This window comes from Rhinatrema bivittatum, chromosome 4, assembly GCF_901001135.1.
Source record: "Rhinatrema bivittatum chromosome 4, aRhiBiv1.1, whole genome shotgun sequence".
Classification (NCBI taxonomy): domain Eukaryota; kingdom Metazoa; phylum Chordata; class Amphibia; order Gymnophiona; family Rhinatrematidae; genus Rhinatrema; species Rhinatrema bivittatum.
Window position 1 is genome coordinate 15,897,477 of NC_042618.1, and position 18,284 is coordinate 15,915,760.

The 18,284-nt window shown below is 44.1% G+C and overlaps 1 protein-coding gene across 2 annotated transcripts in view; it reads right to left on the minus strand.

Moving 5' to 3' along the window:
- Positions 1-18,284, minus strand: part of EML5 (EMAP like 5) — a 378,431-nt gene that overhangs the window by 232,798 nt on the left and 127,349 nt on the right. For both annotated transcript variants that reach the window (XM_029597756.1, XM_029597755.1), the window contains exon 5: positions 8,530-8,715. In XM_029597756.1, the coding sequence (XP_029453616.1) occupies positions 8,530-8,715 (186 nt within the window). The remainder of the gene's footprint in view (positions 1-8,529; positions 8,716-18,284) is intronic.

Here is an 18,284-nt window from a genome sequence, read left to right on the forward strand (position 1 = left end):
TACATCTACCGGTTCACCTTTATCCACATGTTTATTAACCCCTTCAAAAAATGAAGCAGATTTGTAAAGCTAGTCTTCTCTTGGATAAATCCATACTGGATTTATATATGCTCTGTGATTTTAATCTTTAGAATAGTTTCCATTATTTTTCCGGCAGGCTCACGGATCTATAGTTTCCCGAATCACCCCTGAAGCCCTTTTCAAATATTGGTGTTACATTTGCTATCCTCCAGTCTTCGGGTACAATGGATTATTTTAATGATGTGTTACATATTTTTACTAATAGATCTGAAATTTCATTTTTGAGTTCCTTCAGAACCCTGGAGTGTATACCATCACCCTTGAAAACCATCTCCGGAACCAGTATCTTCCCAACACCCTCATTAGTAAACACAGAAGCAAAGAATTAATTTAGTCATATTGTGATGGCCTTATCTTCCCTAAGAGCCCCTTTTACTTCTCGGTCATCTAATGGACCAACTGACTCCCACGCAGGTTTCCTGCTTCATATATATTTCAAAACGTTTTTATTATGAATTTTTGCCTCCACAGTCATTTCAAATTCTCTCTCAGCCTGTTTTATCAATGCTTTACACTTAACTTAAAAATGCTTATGCTTTTTCCTATTTTTTCAGTTGGATCCTTCTTCCATTTTTTGAAGGATTTTGTTTTTTAGCTAAAAAAGCATCTTTCACCTTTTCACTATGCCAGTAATCGTTTGGTCTTCCTTCCACCTTTCTTAATGCGTGGAACACATCTGAACTGCGCTTCTAAGATGGAATTTTTCAACAATGTCCATGCCTGCTGTACACTTTTAACTTTTGCAGCTGCACATTTCAGGTTTTTTCTAAATATTTTCCTTATTTTATCAAAGCTTCTTTTTTGAAAATTTAGCGTTAGAATGTAGATTTACTTATTGTCCTCCTTCCAGTCATTAGTTCAAATCTGATCATGTTATGATCACTATTGTCAAGTGGCCCCACCACCGTTACCTTTCTCACCAAATCCTGCGTTCCACTAAGAATTAAATCTAAAATAGCTCCCTCTCTTGTTGGTTCCTGAAACAAGTGCTCCATGAAGCAGTCGTTTATTCCATCTAGGAACTTTACATCTCTAGCATGTCCTGATGTTACATTTACCCAGTCATTATTGGGGTAACTGAAATCTCCCATTATTATTGCACTGCCAAATTGGTTAGCTTCCCTGATTTCTCTTAGCATTTCATCGTCCGTCTCATCATTTTGTCCTGGTGGAAGGTAGTATACTCCTAACACTATATTCTTACTCAACACACATGGGATTTCTACCCATATAGATTCTACTCAGCATTTAGTCTCTTGTATGATCTTTATCCTGTTGGACTCTATGCCCTCCCAGACATAAAGTGCCACACCCTCACCAAGTCAATTCTCCCTATCATTACAATATAATTTGTACCCTGATATAGCTCTGTCCCATTGGTTATCTTCCTTCCATCAGGTAACTGAGATGCCAATTATGTCAATCTCATCATTTGCTGCTATACACGCTAACTCTCCCATCTTACTTCTTAGATTTCTGGCATTGGCATACAGACATTTCAAAGTGTGTTTTTTGTTTGTATTAACAACCTGTTTTTCAGTTGATAGGGATAATGTGGAATCCTTTAGCTCAGGTGCTTCTTTACTTAAAGGCACATGGACTGCTTTTGCTTTTATTGGAACCTCTCTGTTGGGATGCCCTAACTCTCCTGTTTCATTAGTATCCTTTAAAGATATCTTCCTCTGAACCATGCACTGCTGAGTGACTGTCGGCTTTCCCCCTTGTTCTAGTTTAAAAGCTGCTCTATCTCCTTTTTAAAAGTTAGCACCATGGTTTCCAGTGGTGTGAATGGCTGTGGAAGGTTGTGTGTGGGTGGAAGAGTGTGGAGGGGTGTATGTGAAGATATGAATCTGTGGGCTGTATGTGGTACCATGAGGGGGTGAATGTCACGGCGTGGGGAATCAGCTAGATGGGAGATTTCCCCAGCAGGAGCAGGGCCAGACTCTAGGACAAAGCCAGACAGGGTCTTCTGTCTCACCAACCACCTCCCCCTTGGGTTGAGCCTGCAGGTTTTGGTGGCCAGCAGGACTTTGGCTGGAACTGGAGTCAAGGGTCTACAGACAGGGCAGGCCCTGAAGACAAGGTAGGCAAAGGCGATGAGACAGGAACTGGAAGCAAAGCTGAAACTGGAGGCTGGGGCTGGAACCAGAGGCACAGGGAGGTACTGAAGGCAGGCAGGAGCTGGAGCTAGGCAGGGAGTGGAACAGAAGCCAAGGCTTGGGACTGGAGACAGGGACTGGAACTGGAGGCCCACTGGGAATAGGGGCCACAAGGAGGACGGAGCAAGACATGACAAGGACTAACAAGACAAGATTAGGACAGGACAAGACCACAAGAACAGAGCAAAGGAAGGATAATGCAGGCTATCAGTAAACTAACACAGAGCAAGGTACATATAAAACAGGACAAGGGAGAAACAGACAAGGAGGCCTAAGAAGGCCGCAAAACAAGGCAGAGCAAGGCTAGTAGGCTCTAAGACCACAGGGCTGGGCAAGAAGGCCAAGGAGGCCACAGAACAAGGCAGGGTAGGCAAGGAGGCTACAGGAAAAGGCAGGATTGCTGAGGAGGCCACAAGGCAAAGTACAACATGGAAGTAAAGCAAAGCAATGGATCAATGCAAAGAGCCAAGGTAACTCAAAGATGAGGCACCAAGTTCTGGGAGAGGCAGGGAAGAGGCACCAAGTTCTGGGAGAGGCAGGGTTAAATAGGGCTGGTCCTGCTGCGTCATGGGAACATCAAGGAGGTAGCTAGCACAAGTAAGAGGGTAGCTCCATGAGGACCTATACTGGCGAGGAGGCTGCTTAGCAGCCAGGATCGTGATAATGAGTGACTAGAGGTGAGTAGGAATACAGGGGCATTGAATGTTGCAACTGGGTTTGTGTGGGGGGGCGTGCAGATGGAGGTATGGTAGGCATGTGTGGGGGATGGTGGTGTGAGAGCAGGATAAATGGTCTAAGTGTAAGGGGAGAGAGCAGCATTGTGGGCACGCTCTTCTCCTTGCACTTTCCACTTTGACGTCCTTCCTACTGTCTTTCTACTTCTCGTGCTTTCTTCCTCCCTCTGGCACACACTGCACTTGTCTCTCCTCCCCCTCCCTCTCCCGCTACTCCCTTGACCACGTGACATGCAGTTCTCAAAAGGCTCGAGTTTTGCTTTTCCTCACTTGCTCCTTTGTCTGCTCCCGGTGCTTCCTCTCCCGGCTGCCCCGTCAGTGAAATCCCCGGGTGCTGCAGAGTTGTTTTTGTTTTGTTTGCCGGCTCCTCCTGAACCGTTGGTGCCAGGCCAGGACAGTGATTTGCAGGTGATTTTGTTAGAAAGCTTCTGCAATAGTCCCGTGTTTTTCATGGCCCCCTGGGGCTCTGCCCATGTTTCTGCCTCTAGGACCTGCCCTCCCATGGGTTATTGCTGGGTATTTGCATGCACTGTCGTGCTGAAGTGATCACCCAAGGCCCCTAATATTTTTATAATATAGAGAGATTTTTATTAATGCTGTACTCATTAGGATTGGCATCACAGTACATCAAACTTTTAATGGTAGAACTAGAAGAGACATTTTTGAATGGATGCCAAGACTAGACTTTTCAATTATTACCAGCACATGGATGACATTTTTATGACTTGGACTAAAGAAGAAGAGATTCAGTTTTACAATTCTTTTTATACGCTCCTTCCTTCAATCTGATTCACAATCAACTACTCCATGGAAAGAGCTAACTTTACAGATACAACCAGCTAATCAATAATATACATTTACAACCATCTCTGTTCAGAAAACCAACTGATGGATGCACTTATATTCACAGTTCCAGATTCCATCCTTTGCATATAAAAAGGTCCATTATTCACAGCCAAACCATACAGTATCACCTCATATGCTATGACTCTTATGAGGAGAAGTTGAAGGATCTGAATATGTATACCGTGGTGGAGAGGAGATGCAGGGGAGATATGATACAGACCTTCAGCTACCTGAAAGTTATTAATGATGCACAATCGACAAACTTTTTCCATTGGAAAGAAATCAGGAGAACTAGGGGTCACATAATAAAACTCCATTGAGGATGACTCGAAATATTTGTTCACGGAGAAGGTGGTGGATGCCTGGAATGCCCTTCCGGAGGAGGTGGTGAAGATAAAAACGGTGAAAGATTCCAAAGGGGCATGGGATAACCACTGTGGATCCCTAAAGGCTAGAGGATGGAAATTAAGAATTGAATGCATGGGGGTAACTTGCTGGTGCGGCAGTTACTACCCTAAGCTATTAAACCTTCATACTGTTGATGCAACTCCATCAATGCTCTGTGCTTTAACGGCAGGAGGAAAAGAGGAAAAGGGGAATTAGATTCAGACTGCAACCAACAAGGAAATTGGATTTTACAGTCTGGGAAAACAAATAAGCATGGGAGGGGGGGGGGGACAAATAAGCATGGGGGTAACTTGCTGGTGTGGCAATTACAATCCTTAACCAATAAGCCTGATACTTTGGATGCAACTCCAACATTGCTCTCTGCTCCAATGGCAAGAGGTAACAGAGAGTTGGACTCAGACAGCAACAAACAAGGGCCCTGATTTTGCCGGTTTTGGGAAACTAAGTAGGGGAATGACCTGTGACCTGTATGGCGTGGCAGATGCTTCCATAAACTTGCTGGGCAGACTGGATGGACCGTTTGGTCCTTTTCTGCCATCATTTTCTATGTTTCTATGACTCAAAAGACAGGGACAAACATCTCAAAGTCCTGACTGAATCCTACAAACCAAAAGGCTATAAATCGAAAATTATATCCAGATAAATTGCATCTCCACTTAAAACACCCAGGGCAAACCTACTGCAATATAAAGAGCAGGATACCCCTTGTAGTAACATACAACCCAGAGCTAGAAATAAAATGAGGAAAATCATAAAAACGGGCCTACAGCCATAACTCCTGAAAGAAATAGTCCCTCCTCCTCCAATACTAGAACTTTCTGGCAATCACCTAATCTAAAGCAAAATTAGAAAGAATCAAGTTCCAAATAAAAGTCAGAAAGAAGAACCTGCCAGAGAGCCCTACAGAACACCAAGCTATCCGCATGGGAAAAATAGTCAACATAAGGAGACTCTATGTATGATCCTCTTCTAATGTAGTATGCCAGTGTTTCTGGAGCTCATCCTGGAGTACCTCCCTAAGCCAATCTGGTTTTCAGGATACCTACAATAAATATGCATGAGATAAATTTGCATGCAGCAGAAGCAGTGCCTGCAAATCTATCTCATGCGTATTCATTGTGGATATTCTGAAAACCAGACTGGCTAGGGGTTACTCTAGGACAGGCTTGAGGAACGCTGGCATATATATTATTCAATGCAGAAAATGCGACGAGGGATGCTACATCGGGCCAGAAGTTACAGACAGGAACAAACCTGCCCAGACACAAGATAACACGATCACAAAGAAGAGCGAAGGCAATACCTCCAGAGTGGATCATTTTTCCACACCAGACCACAACATCAATGACCTTATGATTGCAGTACTAAAAGGAAAATCCAGAACCATCCAAGGAAGTGTGGCATTTTGAACCTGAAATGATCAGACACTTCAAAACAACCATGAAAGGTCTTTAACAGCGTCACAAGCTGTCAAACTCGCTACCGGAAATATTTCTGCTGCCTCTCTGTTGTCTTTTATTACTCTGCAAATGCATCATCCCCTTTCACCTCCTTCCCCTCTTCACACCACCATTGTAATGTAATCCGCGATTCACTTGTATATTCAGATAACGTCATCTTTTTCCTTGACTTGCTCATTTTGATTTGACCCTATGAAGGGAGTATTAGCTCCTAAAAGCTGGTCAAGTGAGATATTGTAGGTCTAATAAAGAGGTGTCACCGTATTTATTTATTTATTTTTGTAGTTGGCCTTTCTCTGTGTGCATTCAGCTGGAATATGGCAAGCACACCTCTTCTTCATTTTATTTAGAAACTGAAGGTTAACCGGTAGATTCTGTGAGCTTCCGTTGTCAGATGGGACAAAAGATTTAAAGTGAATTAGATTTTCTACAGCGCTGGTACATAAAGCTGCAGATCCCAAAGCCTTGTGATTTGTGTACCGAGCCACACAGAATTCACATTTGGGGCTGATGTAATAAGCCATACTGAGTCTACTATGGGTTTTTTTACTTAGTGTTTCAGTCTGGGGTTTTGTGGCACTAATGTTGCTCTGGTATGTAAAAAGGGCTTTAAACCCCCCCAAAAAAAACCTGCATTAAAAAACCTGCGGTAGGCTTATCGCGTCTGATGCAAACTGTAGGGTAATAACCTTATTAACTATTGCTCTGCAAGGGAAGGAGGTGCGCTAGCGGGGAAGCTGCTCGGCGTGTCTCCTACTACCGCAGGACATTTAACACCTGCTCAGAGACAAAACTTTAAACTTTGCTCGGGCCAGCCCGGTAAGTTTCCTGACCTTTACAGCACGCGGAACCACCACTCCCTCTCACAGAAATAAAGACTGGTCCGGTGGGTCCGCCCAGCCCCTCCCCCTCTCTTTTTTCCTCTGGCTCACCATAAATGAAGTCGGCAGCAGGTCCAAAATAAAGTCAGCCAGCAGGTCTAGACTTCGGTCCTCTTCCCAGCTCCTTCCCACTCCATTTAGAAAATTAAATTGAGCTATGCAATGCCCAAGCCACCTAAATCCCCCCCCTCCCTGCCCGGGAACCCCTCTTAACCTAAGTAAACTTGATTAATAGTAGTTAATGGACTTCTCCTCCAAGAACTTATCCAAACCTTTTTTTGAACCCAGCTACACTAACTGCACTAACCACACCCTCTGGCAACAAATTCTACTTCATAGGGATCTGCCAGGTACTTGCAACTTGGACAGGAATCTGGGCTCGATGGACCTTGGTCAGACCCAGCAGGGCAATTCTTACGTTCTTATGTGCCGTCTCTCCTTTGCTCACTGTCACCTTTCTGAGTGACTTCAGCTACTACAGCAGTTCCTTATGTAGAGTTCCCTATCACTTTTTTTCTAAAACTCCGCCTGCACCAGTGAAGATAAAATTCATTAACAGACAGTGGTGAGGGTGACACTTATGGGATAAGAGAAAGTTGCGTCATGTTACACTGGGTTGCTGAGAGAATAACATCTGCTTGTAAAGTTCCCTTCTGCATCCTTTCACCCACATTTGAGTAAAGGTAAAGAGTCACTCCCAGGAGCACCAATTAACTAAGTTATTATTAGGAGTATTAGCTGCAGATACAATGCATACACATCTACTTTGTGGTTAATTACCGTATGGAATGATGAGGTGTTCCGTTTACAGAGCTACTTGCCACTTTTAAATAAAATAACTATTATCACCAGAGTCTTTCACCTCTCATTTCAGAGCTCAAATCCAGTTTAGATCAGTGCTGACTAAAAGTCAATTCCATTGGGAGACTTTTTTTTGCTAATCTGATGGAACACAGATGGACTTACTCCAGTTCCCACAATGCAGGTGTCCACATCATTAAAACCATCATCACAGCTGGCACTAACCGGCCTCCTAGTTGGCAAACTAAAAAGATGGCCCAAGGAGTGACTAAACACAGAACGTGAGCTCCTCGCTCTCCTTCCAGCAGCGTTTCTTCCAGAACACGTTTCATACACACTGGTAGGGTCAGCATGCAAGGTGTGTACCACCACTGCCCAAGTTGTACCTGCCCCGTGAGGAAGCGCGGGACTCCATGTCCCACTGTAACATAGTAAGTGATGGCACACAAAGACCAGTCGGGCCCACCTAAGTCTTCCCAGTTGAGATTCCTCCACTTTGGGAAGGGCAGCATTTAAATTCCCATATGCAACCCAGCACCAGCTCTCAACCCTTTTCCTACCACTGCCTTCCATATTTGTACCAAGCATGCCCAAAATCTGTTTAAAAGTGCCTGGCCTCCAGCAGCTCTGCTGGTATGCTGTTCCAGGCCTTGTCGTCACTGATGGAATTCTAGCAATCACTCCCATCCGAATAGCTGCCTTTTGCAATGCACATTGTAGTCAGAACTCATAGCCAATCTATCCATTAGCAGATAAATAGAAACAGAGAATACGATGGCAGATAAAGACCGTTATAAGGCCCATCTATTCTGCCCATAAATACAGAGAAAGCGTGCTGGGCTGCCAGAATGCTCTTAAAACATTTAACTGAAATTTGTCTCATTGTTTTCATCTTGGCAATTAAAGTTTGGCCAGACATTAAAATAACTAATAAGTTAAAACAGAGCGTGCCTCGCATCTAAACTCAGGTACTGGCTTCAGTCCATACAATCTCAATCTAACTCTAGTAGAGTATCCGGCAATAAATTTCATCAGCTGGAAAAGCCCCCTTATGTCCATTAGTTTAGACAAGGGAAATATTTATGTGCATGTGTCATACTGCCACCTCAGCAAAGCTCTTCATGCTGAATTCCAGCCATGTTTAGGAGTAGGCACTTACAGCATGTGCTCCTTGGATGGTCCGTGCAAGGGTCATTCCTTTCCACACATATATGTCACCATTTAATGCGCCAGAATACGTTACTTCATCTCTTGCACAGGCGAGGCACAGTATCGTCTGAAGATCACCCGTCCTGCCAAACACTCCACGTTTTGGGGTTAAGGAATTGCCACACAAACTCCAGAACTGCAAAAGAATATATTCCAAAAAAAAAAAGGTTATTTCAGAGGATTTAATGTACATTTTCACAAGTTTCAATCTCAGGCACTAAGTATGAGTGCAAATAAATTTATGAAAAAATTATATGCAGGACAAAGAGCTCAAGACAGCGTCTCTTATATCTTAACAATTTAATTGGAGTTCTTCCAAAATTTACAGCATAAAAGCAAACAAATCATAACATGCAATCATGATAGAGTAATAAGTAATGCGGTAACGGTTTATGTGGCCTAAAATACTTGTCAGGTTCCTCCCTATTTGCTACAGAAATAGAAAGGTGAAATTATGCAAAAGCAGGTCCAGTGACGATCAGCACATAGAATTATTATTCTAGCAAGCACAACCAGGGTGGTAGACTTTAGCCATAGACAGGCCTTTGCAAGAACGCTAAAAATCCCCATCAGCAAATTTGATGAATAATAGGCCATAATTACAATAACAAATGTTTCTTTTCTAAATGGAGACAAGCAGCTGTATTCTTAATTACAGCTTTGAGGCTGAGAGACCAGCAGACCGGGTCTGTACGACAGAGTATGTCACCATGCACTTAACCATAACAAGCGCTGTCTATCTAAGTCCCTTTCTGCTCAACACTCACTCTTCTTTATTTCAAGTCCAAAACGAAGGACTCTGTTGTGTGCTGAAACACTTGCATGCTGATTACGAATATTTCCAGAGGAGACGTTGGATTTGGGCATCTGCAACGTACCCGTCGGCTCCAGATCTAATGCATATCAATACTCATGCACAAAGCTGAACCAGCATGTACATACAGAAAAAATAAACAACTTACCTCCCACTTATTATTAGACTCTCCATTAACTATGGAATATGATTATGGAATATGATTAGACTCTCCATTAACTATGGAATATGATTACCATTAGTTTAATTGTTATTTGTTCTTAATATTTGTTCTTAATTTTGTTTTCAATTGTTCTTATTTAATTTATTATGTACACCTTATTTCATTTTGACTGTAAAGCTTGTTGCTAATTTACTGTTTATTGTAAACCGAGGTGATGTTATTAACGTGCCGCGGTATATAAAAAATTACGAAATAAATAAATAAATTAAATAAAAAGCTACATGTGCCAGGAACCTCAATCCCTCTTCATGTGGGTTGAAAGAAAACCAAAGGTCCATCATGTCCAGCCGTCTTCTAATTGCCTTTGCCTTACAGCTTTCTCTTGTGTGGCATAAGCCATTGCTTGGCGACCTTTTCAAGCCAAGGCACACCCTACATTAACAAAAATATTGTAGAGCACACCATCCTCCATGTGGCAGACAGTGAGCACATGGAGAGGACTTATAGTCCAAAGTACAGCTAGGGAAGCACTGCGAGTCCCACCAGTCTCTTCCAGATTTTAAAGCAAAGGGGTGGAGGAGGGGCAGAGACACAGATGAACTCATCACAATGGGCCAGTTCCTTCTGTACCCAAGTGCAGGAGAAGGGACAGGTCAGTGTGATGTGGACAGCTGGCTCTCAGTTAGTTACCTCGGCTGCCACATGTGGCTGTCAGAGCTCCTTCACTACTACTGTTCCCAACACCCGGAATGGGTCACATTCAGCGCTCAGGGCATGCTCTTCACGTCTCACTCAGCCCGGGGATATGGCAAAGGTTGGAAGAGCTCGCGGAGGAGATTCACGAGGGGGAAGATGAGGAGCTGCTGTGCGCAATGTGAGGGCCAAATAAAAGCCGGGCCCCGCTATCCATGCCCTGCATGTTGCCCTTTAATTACAACACTCCAGGGCTCATGCTAGGCATGTATGATTATACATGTTCTGAGAAAGGAGCTCCTCCATGTTTAAGAGCCTTGGGGAGGCCAATACTCAGCGCTACTTAGCCGGATATCTGGTAGGTGGGCAGTAGGCACACATTGAGGTGGCACTTCTTATCCAGCTAACTTAGGCCTGGATTTTCTAAGTTCACAGAACTTAGAAAATCCGGCGGTAACGGGGGGGGGGGGGGGGGGGCGGGCAAAGCGGGGAGTGGGGCCTGCGAAAGCCGGCAGCCATCGCGCACCACCGCGGTGCGCGATGGCTGCCGGCTTTCGCACCAAATAACTACACCATAAAAGATGTAGTTATTCAGCGCGCAACTGGCGGCGATAAGGGTCTTTAATTTTTGCCATCAGTGATGTCTTCGCGGCGTCGGCCCCAGTGCCGCCCCGACTCCTCCCCTTCCAGTGATCCCCTTAGCCAGGTAAGTAGCGTTAGTCATACCTGCCGTACAGCAGGTCTACCCTGACTAGATACAACTTATCCGGCTAAGTAGCGCCGAATACAGGGATATTCAACAGTATAGCCGTGCAGCGGAATAACCCATGTAAGTCAGCTGGCTAACTCACATAGACATTTTCTTCTGAATAGTGAGACTCACATGTTTAAGGGACTCTTGCTGCTGTGAGGTACTGAGAGCAGAGCCCAGGCACTAGCCTGGATCTGAGCATCGCCCAGTGGTGACATTTCTGTGGCACATCTGATCAGGTCTGAAGGCTCACGGTTTGGAAAACACTGCTCTAAACCCTAGAAGCTTTTAAAGCATGAGGAAATGGTCTGAATTACAATTGACAACTGTCATTTAGGGGCCAATGAATTAAAGTGCGGTAAAGCTATCACAAGAGTTAAGGTGCGTTGAAAGCGCTATTAGCATGAGCAAGCTAGATTTTCACACGGCATTAGCGCTGTTTACATGCATTAATTAGCCTGTGATTGTTTTACTATAAAACATATGGTAATGAGGTAATGAAATACAAAACTATGCAAAAAGTTCATTACCTATTAGTGCAGCGAAAAAATACATGCACAAACTGCTTCACAGCTAAATTAATGCAAAAAACTTAGGGGAAGGCATGGTTAGGTTTTGGCAGTATCATCCACATGTAAAGTACACATGCACTTTCTGCCTCATTTGCTTATCATTAACATCAGCCGTTAGTACATGTGATAAATGTTGCGTTTACGTATGTTAACAGCCAGTGATGGCACATTTTAGTATATAACCCACTTAATCTCGTTTTCTATTCTTTGCTTTGTGTGTTGGTATCAAATGTAAGCCAGTGACAAATTTTCTTTTTTACTAGCTTAATTCAAACCTTTCATCTGATCACACAGAGGAGCTTTTTGAGCTGGTAAAAAAAATGTTAAAAAAAAAAAGGAATCTTATTCGCAGACCGACGTATCTGCTTCCCTCTACGTACATCAGAACCCCAACTCGCTGTATTTGTGCAAGCCTGAGGGGAAAAGTTCTGATTTCCATTAAAACGCTCCCCTCAGATCTCGTGAAGAATGGGGGTTCCCAGCCTTGCCCGGCCCTGCTCCCCCCATTCTCCCAAGCAGGCTCGGGTATACAGGTGGAAACGAGAAGGGTTGTTTTTTTTTTTTTAAGGTCCTTGAAACACTGGTCAGCGTACAAGTAAAAACAACTTCTTATTCTGAGCTAGCTTCCTCTTGTCTTCTCTTTGGAACATGCAGTACGGAGTGGCCTACTTGCCGAAGAGAAGGAGGTTGGGTTGGTTTTTTTTTGGACAAAAAAAAAAAATGTGTTTTAGAATTCAGCGTAAATTATGTAAATCATTTCAGTGAAGAAACTGCTACATAGTATATCTCAGGACTGCAGACATCTGACATGATCCTCGGGATCGTTAGAACATAATTTGTTGCTTAGTTTAATGCCGTGTAAATGTGATGTCTTCAGGGAGGTTGGGGACTGCTTGCATTAAAATGAATTGGAAGGGAATATATCAAGGAACGTGCAGTCTTCAGCCATTTTCTAATCTTGCTCTGCTTATCCCTGTTGCTTAACCTGAGGAACAGGAAAATCTCTAGAGCAAATGGTGCCATGGGCAAAAAAAAAATCATCCATGGCTAACCCCACCCTTCTCCAGGTCGTTGGCACAGGTGAGCAGGAGAAGGAATGCAGACACGGAGGGCCGGTGCAAGGGTATTAAGCATCCTAGGCAAAACTTATAGCCCAGCGTCCTCCCCACCTACAGTCCTCTCTACACAATTAAAAATTATGCTCACTTTCTCACACTCCTGTTCTCTTTTGTTCACACACACACTCTCACTCTCACACACACACATTCCCTCTCTTGCACATACACACTCTCACATGCACACACACACTCACACACACACACATTCCCTCTCTTGCACACACACACTCTCACATGCACACACACACTCTCACACACACACACACATTCCCTCTCTTGCACACACACACACACACACATTCCCTCTCTTGCACACACATACTCTCTCTCACACACACACACACACACACACATTCCCTCTCTTGCACACACACACACACACATTCCCTCTCTTGCACAGATGCTCACTCAGGCTGGGCTTCTCCTCCTCTGTTTTTCAGGACACCAGCAAGGATGGGCTCCACTGACAGAGCTTCTTGTTCTTCAGCTGCCGGAGGGATGGGCTTCGCCAATGATCCCATTGGACTTCTTAATCTTCAGCTGCCGCTGGACAGGGGCTCACACTAGGAATTTTGCCACCCCCTGCTGAACGTGTGAGAGAAGGGGCTCACAGCATGAGACTGCCTTCTGTTGCATGAAACTGGGCTTGTCAGCCTGGGGCACCTCTTATCTCACGGGACTCTGGGCGATTGCCCAGCTTGCGCTACCCAAAAGTCAGCACTTTGGGTAGGAAACATGCTTTAAGATAAAATATTCAGGTGAATTTTCAAAGTTGTCACGCATGTAAATGTAATATACGATCGTAGCAATTTTCAAAAGCCACTGACCCATATATATGCGCTCATGTTGTAAAATCGGCTGTACGTGCGCAAATGCCACCTCTATCACGTAAGTGGGGGGGATTTTGTCAGGCACACACGCAGACGCAAATGCCCATTTCTCCAGTTCATTCCCAGTTTGCCCCGGTAAAAGATAGTACTTCCTAATCCCCCTAGCTAGGTAGTCTCCCTTTTACCCCGTTAGCCCCAGTCCTTCAAACCCCACTGACTATCTCTGATTTTTTAAATTTTAAAACTTACACGCCATCCATTGCAGAAGTAAAGTTACGCGGTGGGGGACCTCGACACAAGCTTGTGTGCATAAAGACTTACAGACCTGGAACACCCATGCCCCGCCCAGATTCCGCCCATGCCCCGCCCCTTTCCTGACTTCCCGATCTGTGCGCGTACTCGGGTGCCTCTTAAAATCCGTGTGGCGCGCACTGGCCCAAGATACTCACCTATCTCCCAGCTTTGGTGCAGGTAGGGCTTTTAAAATCCTCCTGTTAATGCAGGTAAAACCTATTAATAATTCAATGGCATACACTGTAGCAATTTTCAAAAGCCCACTTACAAGGGTAAAGGGCATTTACGCCTGTAAAACCCAGTATATAATTAAAATTAGTTTATTACTATTAATCAAGGAAAAGTACCCAAGGAATGGCTTATGACAGCATTTGTTAAAACCCAGTTTTGAGCGTGTAAATGCTTTTGAAAATCAAGCCCATAGTTCTCAGGTAGCACAAGCTGAGTCACTGTTCTGATTTTATTTTCAATCGCAAGGGATTAATGTTTAAATGATCTAAAAAAATTCCTCCAGCTTAAAATTCTGACCACGATGAACACAGGTAAAAATCTGGCACCTCTGCGCTAACATCAGAACTCCGCGCAGTACCCACAAAGATGTACAAATATAAATATAGCAAGACCAGCTGAAAATAAGATTTCTGGAAGCCAAGAGCATGACGAAAATGTTATTCCAAGAAAAATAGGATAATGTTAGACTTGTAAAGTATACCAAGCCAAAACAGAACGGCGTCCCAGGCGTTCGACCGAACAAAAAAGCAACAAAATCAAGAAAGCAAGCATATGGATATTTTAAAAATGCTAGTCTTTATGATTTTAGGTCATTAAAAATATTAATAGGGAAAGAGCTTCCCCAGTTTTCAGGCTAAAAACACTCAGTAACATTAGACATCTTATACACAAGGCACAAAAAAAAAAAAACCGACCCGGTATATTCCCAGTTCTGAATCCTCTACAGGAAGTGATAGCTTTCTTTAGAGCGACAAAAGAATTATCAACGATGATGTAGGTGAGATTTGATTTCTCGCAGGCCCTTTCTTAAGATGGAATAATTTAAATAGACAAAATAACCCCTGTGATACCTGAAGAAGAGGGAGCAGTGTGGTCCTAAAAGCCCCCCTGTAGGAAACCCTCTTTTGACGATCTCTCTATTGGTATATCACAACCTGCAAACAGTCCAGCTGGTAGCATAACCCAGCTGAAATCTCTGCAGCAAAGTAAATCCCGTTTTGGGGTTATTTTTTTTATTGTGTGTTGGAGGGGGGGTTCTGGCGATGAGTCATTTTATTATAACTAATTACTGCTGGCCAAAGCTATTTCAGCACTGGCAAAAAAAAAAAAAAAAATATATATATATATATATATATCTTTCTGAATCTTCTGATGTAAGAAGTAATCAAGCTAATGGAAGCCCTTAAACTGCATGATGGGCACTGGCATTAAATCAGAAGCCTGTTCAGCCCAGCTAACAAATGCCTCTCCGGTGCTAGTGCAACAATATTAGTTTAACCTTTGAGAGGCAGGCACTGCCAAAGGGAAACAGACACGAATCCCTAACGCTCTCTGCAAAGCAGAAGAGCACGTTTTTCCTTCTCATTTTCGGCGTACGATTTTACCCTCCAGCACGCGCTCACACGGTGCAATAGACCGACGCGCATTAAATATGTCGAAACGGGGAGGCCTACCGTGGAGACATCGCGCCGTTCGGCATCCGGGTGAGAGGACTGAGTGACCAGCTGTTGAGAACCCCGCCCCCTTCCTTTTTTGGGAAACCGGAAGTGAAGGGCTGCTCGATAAAAGCTGTGAGCAGCAAGGAAATACCGGAGGCCTACCGTGGAGACATCGCGCCGTTCGGCATCCGGGTGAGAGGACTGAGTGACCAGCTGTTGAGAACCCCGCCCCCTTCCTTTTTTGGGAAACCGGAAGTGAAGGGCTGCTCGATAAAAGCTGTGAGCAGCAAGGAAATACCGGAGGCCTACCGTGGAGACATCGCGCCGTTCGGCATCCGGGTGAGAGGACTGAGTGGCCAGCTGTTGAGAACCCCGCCCCCTTCCTTTTTTGGGAAACCGGAAGTGAAGGGCTGCTCGATAAAAGCTGTGAGCAGCAAGGAAATACCGGAGGCCTACCGTGGAGACATCGCGCCGTTCGGCATCCGGGTGAGAGGACTGAGTGACCAGCTGTTGAGAACCCCGCCCCCTTCCTTTTTTGGGAAACCGGAAGTGAAGGGCTGCTCGATAAAAGCTGTGAGCAGCAAGGAAATACCGGAGGCCTACCGTGGAGACATCGCGCCGTTCGGCATCCGGGTGAGAGGACTGAGTGACCAGCTGTTGAGAACCCCGCCCCCTTCCTTTTTTGGGAAACCGGAAGTGAAGGGCTGCTCGATAAAAGCTGTGAGCAGCAAGGAAATACCGGAGGCCTACCGTGGAGACATCGCGCCGTTCGGCATCCGGGTGAGAGGACTGAGTGACCAGCTGTTGAGAACCCCGCCCCCTTCCTTTTTTGGGAAACCGGAAGTGAAGGGCTGCTCGATAAAAGCTGTGAGCAGCAAGGAAATACCGGAGGCCTACCGTGGAGACATCGCGCCGTTCGGCATCCGGGTGAGAGGACTGAGTGACCAGCTGTTGAGAACCCCGCCCCCTTCCTTTTTTGGGAAACCGGAAGTGAAGGGCTGCTCGATAAAAGCTGTGAGCAGCGGCGCGCAGCCGCCGGCGCGCCTAAGCCGCGAGCCAAAGGGGCGCGCCCCTGGGCGATTTTCTCAGTCTCAGTTCCTGACCCGGAGATGGGGAAAAAGCGAAAATTGAAGATCGTAGCCTCCACACCGGTACCAAAAGAAGTGAGAGGACCAATGGACTCGCATGTTAGAAGGGTGAGTCCAGTCTCTAAGGAGACAGTGTCTGATTTGTCATCATCATCGGGTGCATCAGCCAGCCCTGCCCAAGAACCAGCTCCAAATGAATCTCTAGGAAGCGGTGGGATTAGCATGTTTCAAGCTAATCCACGCTTAACAGAGACAATAATATCAAGTGCACCAGCAGAAAATATGACAGGAGAAAAAGTGGAAGAAGGAGAGACCCTAGGGGAAAGCAACCAGGGATTAACATCAGAACCTGAAAATATTACCCTGCTGGATGTTTGGAGGGTTGTGAAAAACATGGAGGGAAAACTATCCCAATCCATAGCTCAGTCCACTATTAATCTTACAAATGTTAAGAAGGTGGTGGAGGAACAAGGTAAACGAATTGAAGTGTTGGAAGCTACAAATGTTACTTCAATATCTCAAATTTCATCTCTTCAAAGTGCTGGGGCCACATTTATGAAAGATTCTATGATTATTTATAAACAAATGGAAAATTTAGAAAATAATTTGAGAGCTAAGAACTTGCGTCTCCTGAATTTTCCAATTACAAGACTTTTGTCAGCGGAAGAACTATTTAAGAAATATATCAGAGAAATTTTAGGAATAACTAAAGATCTATTAATTTCTAAGATTTATTATCTTTCTAATCAAAAAAGAGCAGTTGTGGCACCTGAGGGGGGAATAGATATGTTATCGGAACAGAGCCCTAATTTAACATCTTTTCTAGAGGCGTCTATGGACGATATACAAACCAGAGCAACATTGATTGTTGCTTTTAGTTTGGAGCAGGAGAAAAATTTAGTCCTACAAAAGTACTTTAGAAATAAGGTATTTAAGTTTTGTGGGCAGACCATCCAGGTCTTTCCTGACGTTTCTAGGAATACCCAGATGAGAAGAAAAATGTTTGTTTCTTGCTTTAAAAGAGAGAGTAGTGGCACTTGGTGCCACATATTTTCTCAAGTTTCCTTGTCGTTGTATAGTAATGTTTAATAAAAATAAATTTGTATTTCTTGAGCCTACACACCTAGAAACTTTCCTAAATGATAAAGAAGGACGAGATGTTATCACAACAGATTAAAGATCCTGGTAGTATAGATAAATTACTCCACATTATTTCATTTGAATGAAAAATTTCTTTTGTTAAATTGCTAAATGCCTCCCATGATGTGGACTTTATTTAGGAGTACATGTAAAAAAAATGTTTCTTCTTGAAGTACATACGTATGTTGATAATATGAATGTAACTTAAATTTCTTTTTTTTTATTCATTGTAAAATGTTTAAGAAATTTAATAAACAATAAATTAAAAAAAAAAAAAAATATGTCGAAACGATCACAGGGACCACGTCGACAGCAAGAGCGGGGTTAAACCGTCCCAGGCAATTCACAAAAGTGAATCGAAGAGGGAGGGTAAAGAAAGGATAAATAAATCTCACAACAAAAACGCGGGGAAAGATCTCCGTTTATGCGACGGCACGATTTACTGCGAGGTGTCAGCAGCACCCGAGCCCGGTCTTCCCTATCGCCCATCGCCATCTTTTTTTTTTGTTCATTTTTGCAAATCGCACTAAGAAAGAAATCGCACTAAGAAAGAAAGGTCTCATCCGAAACGC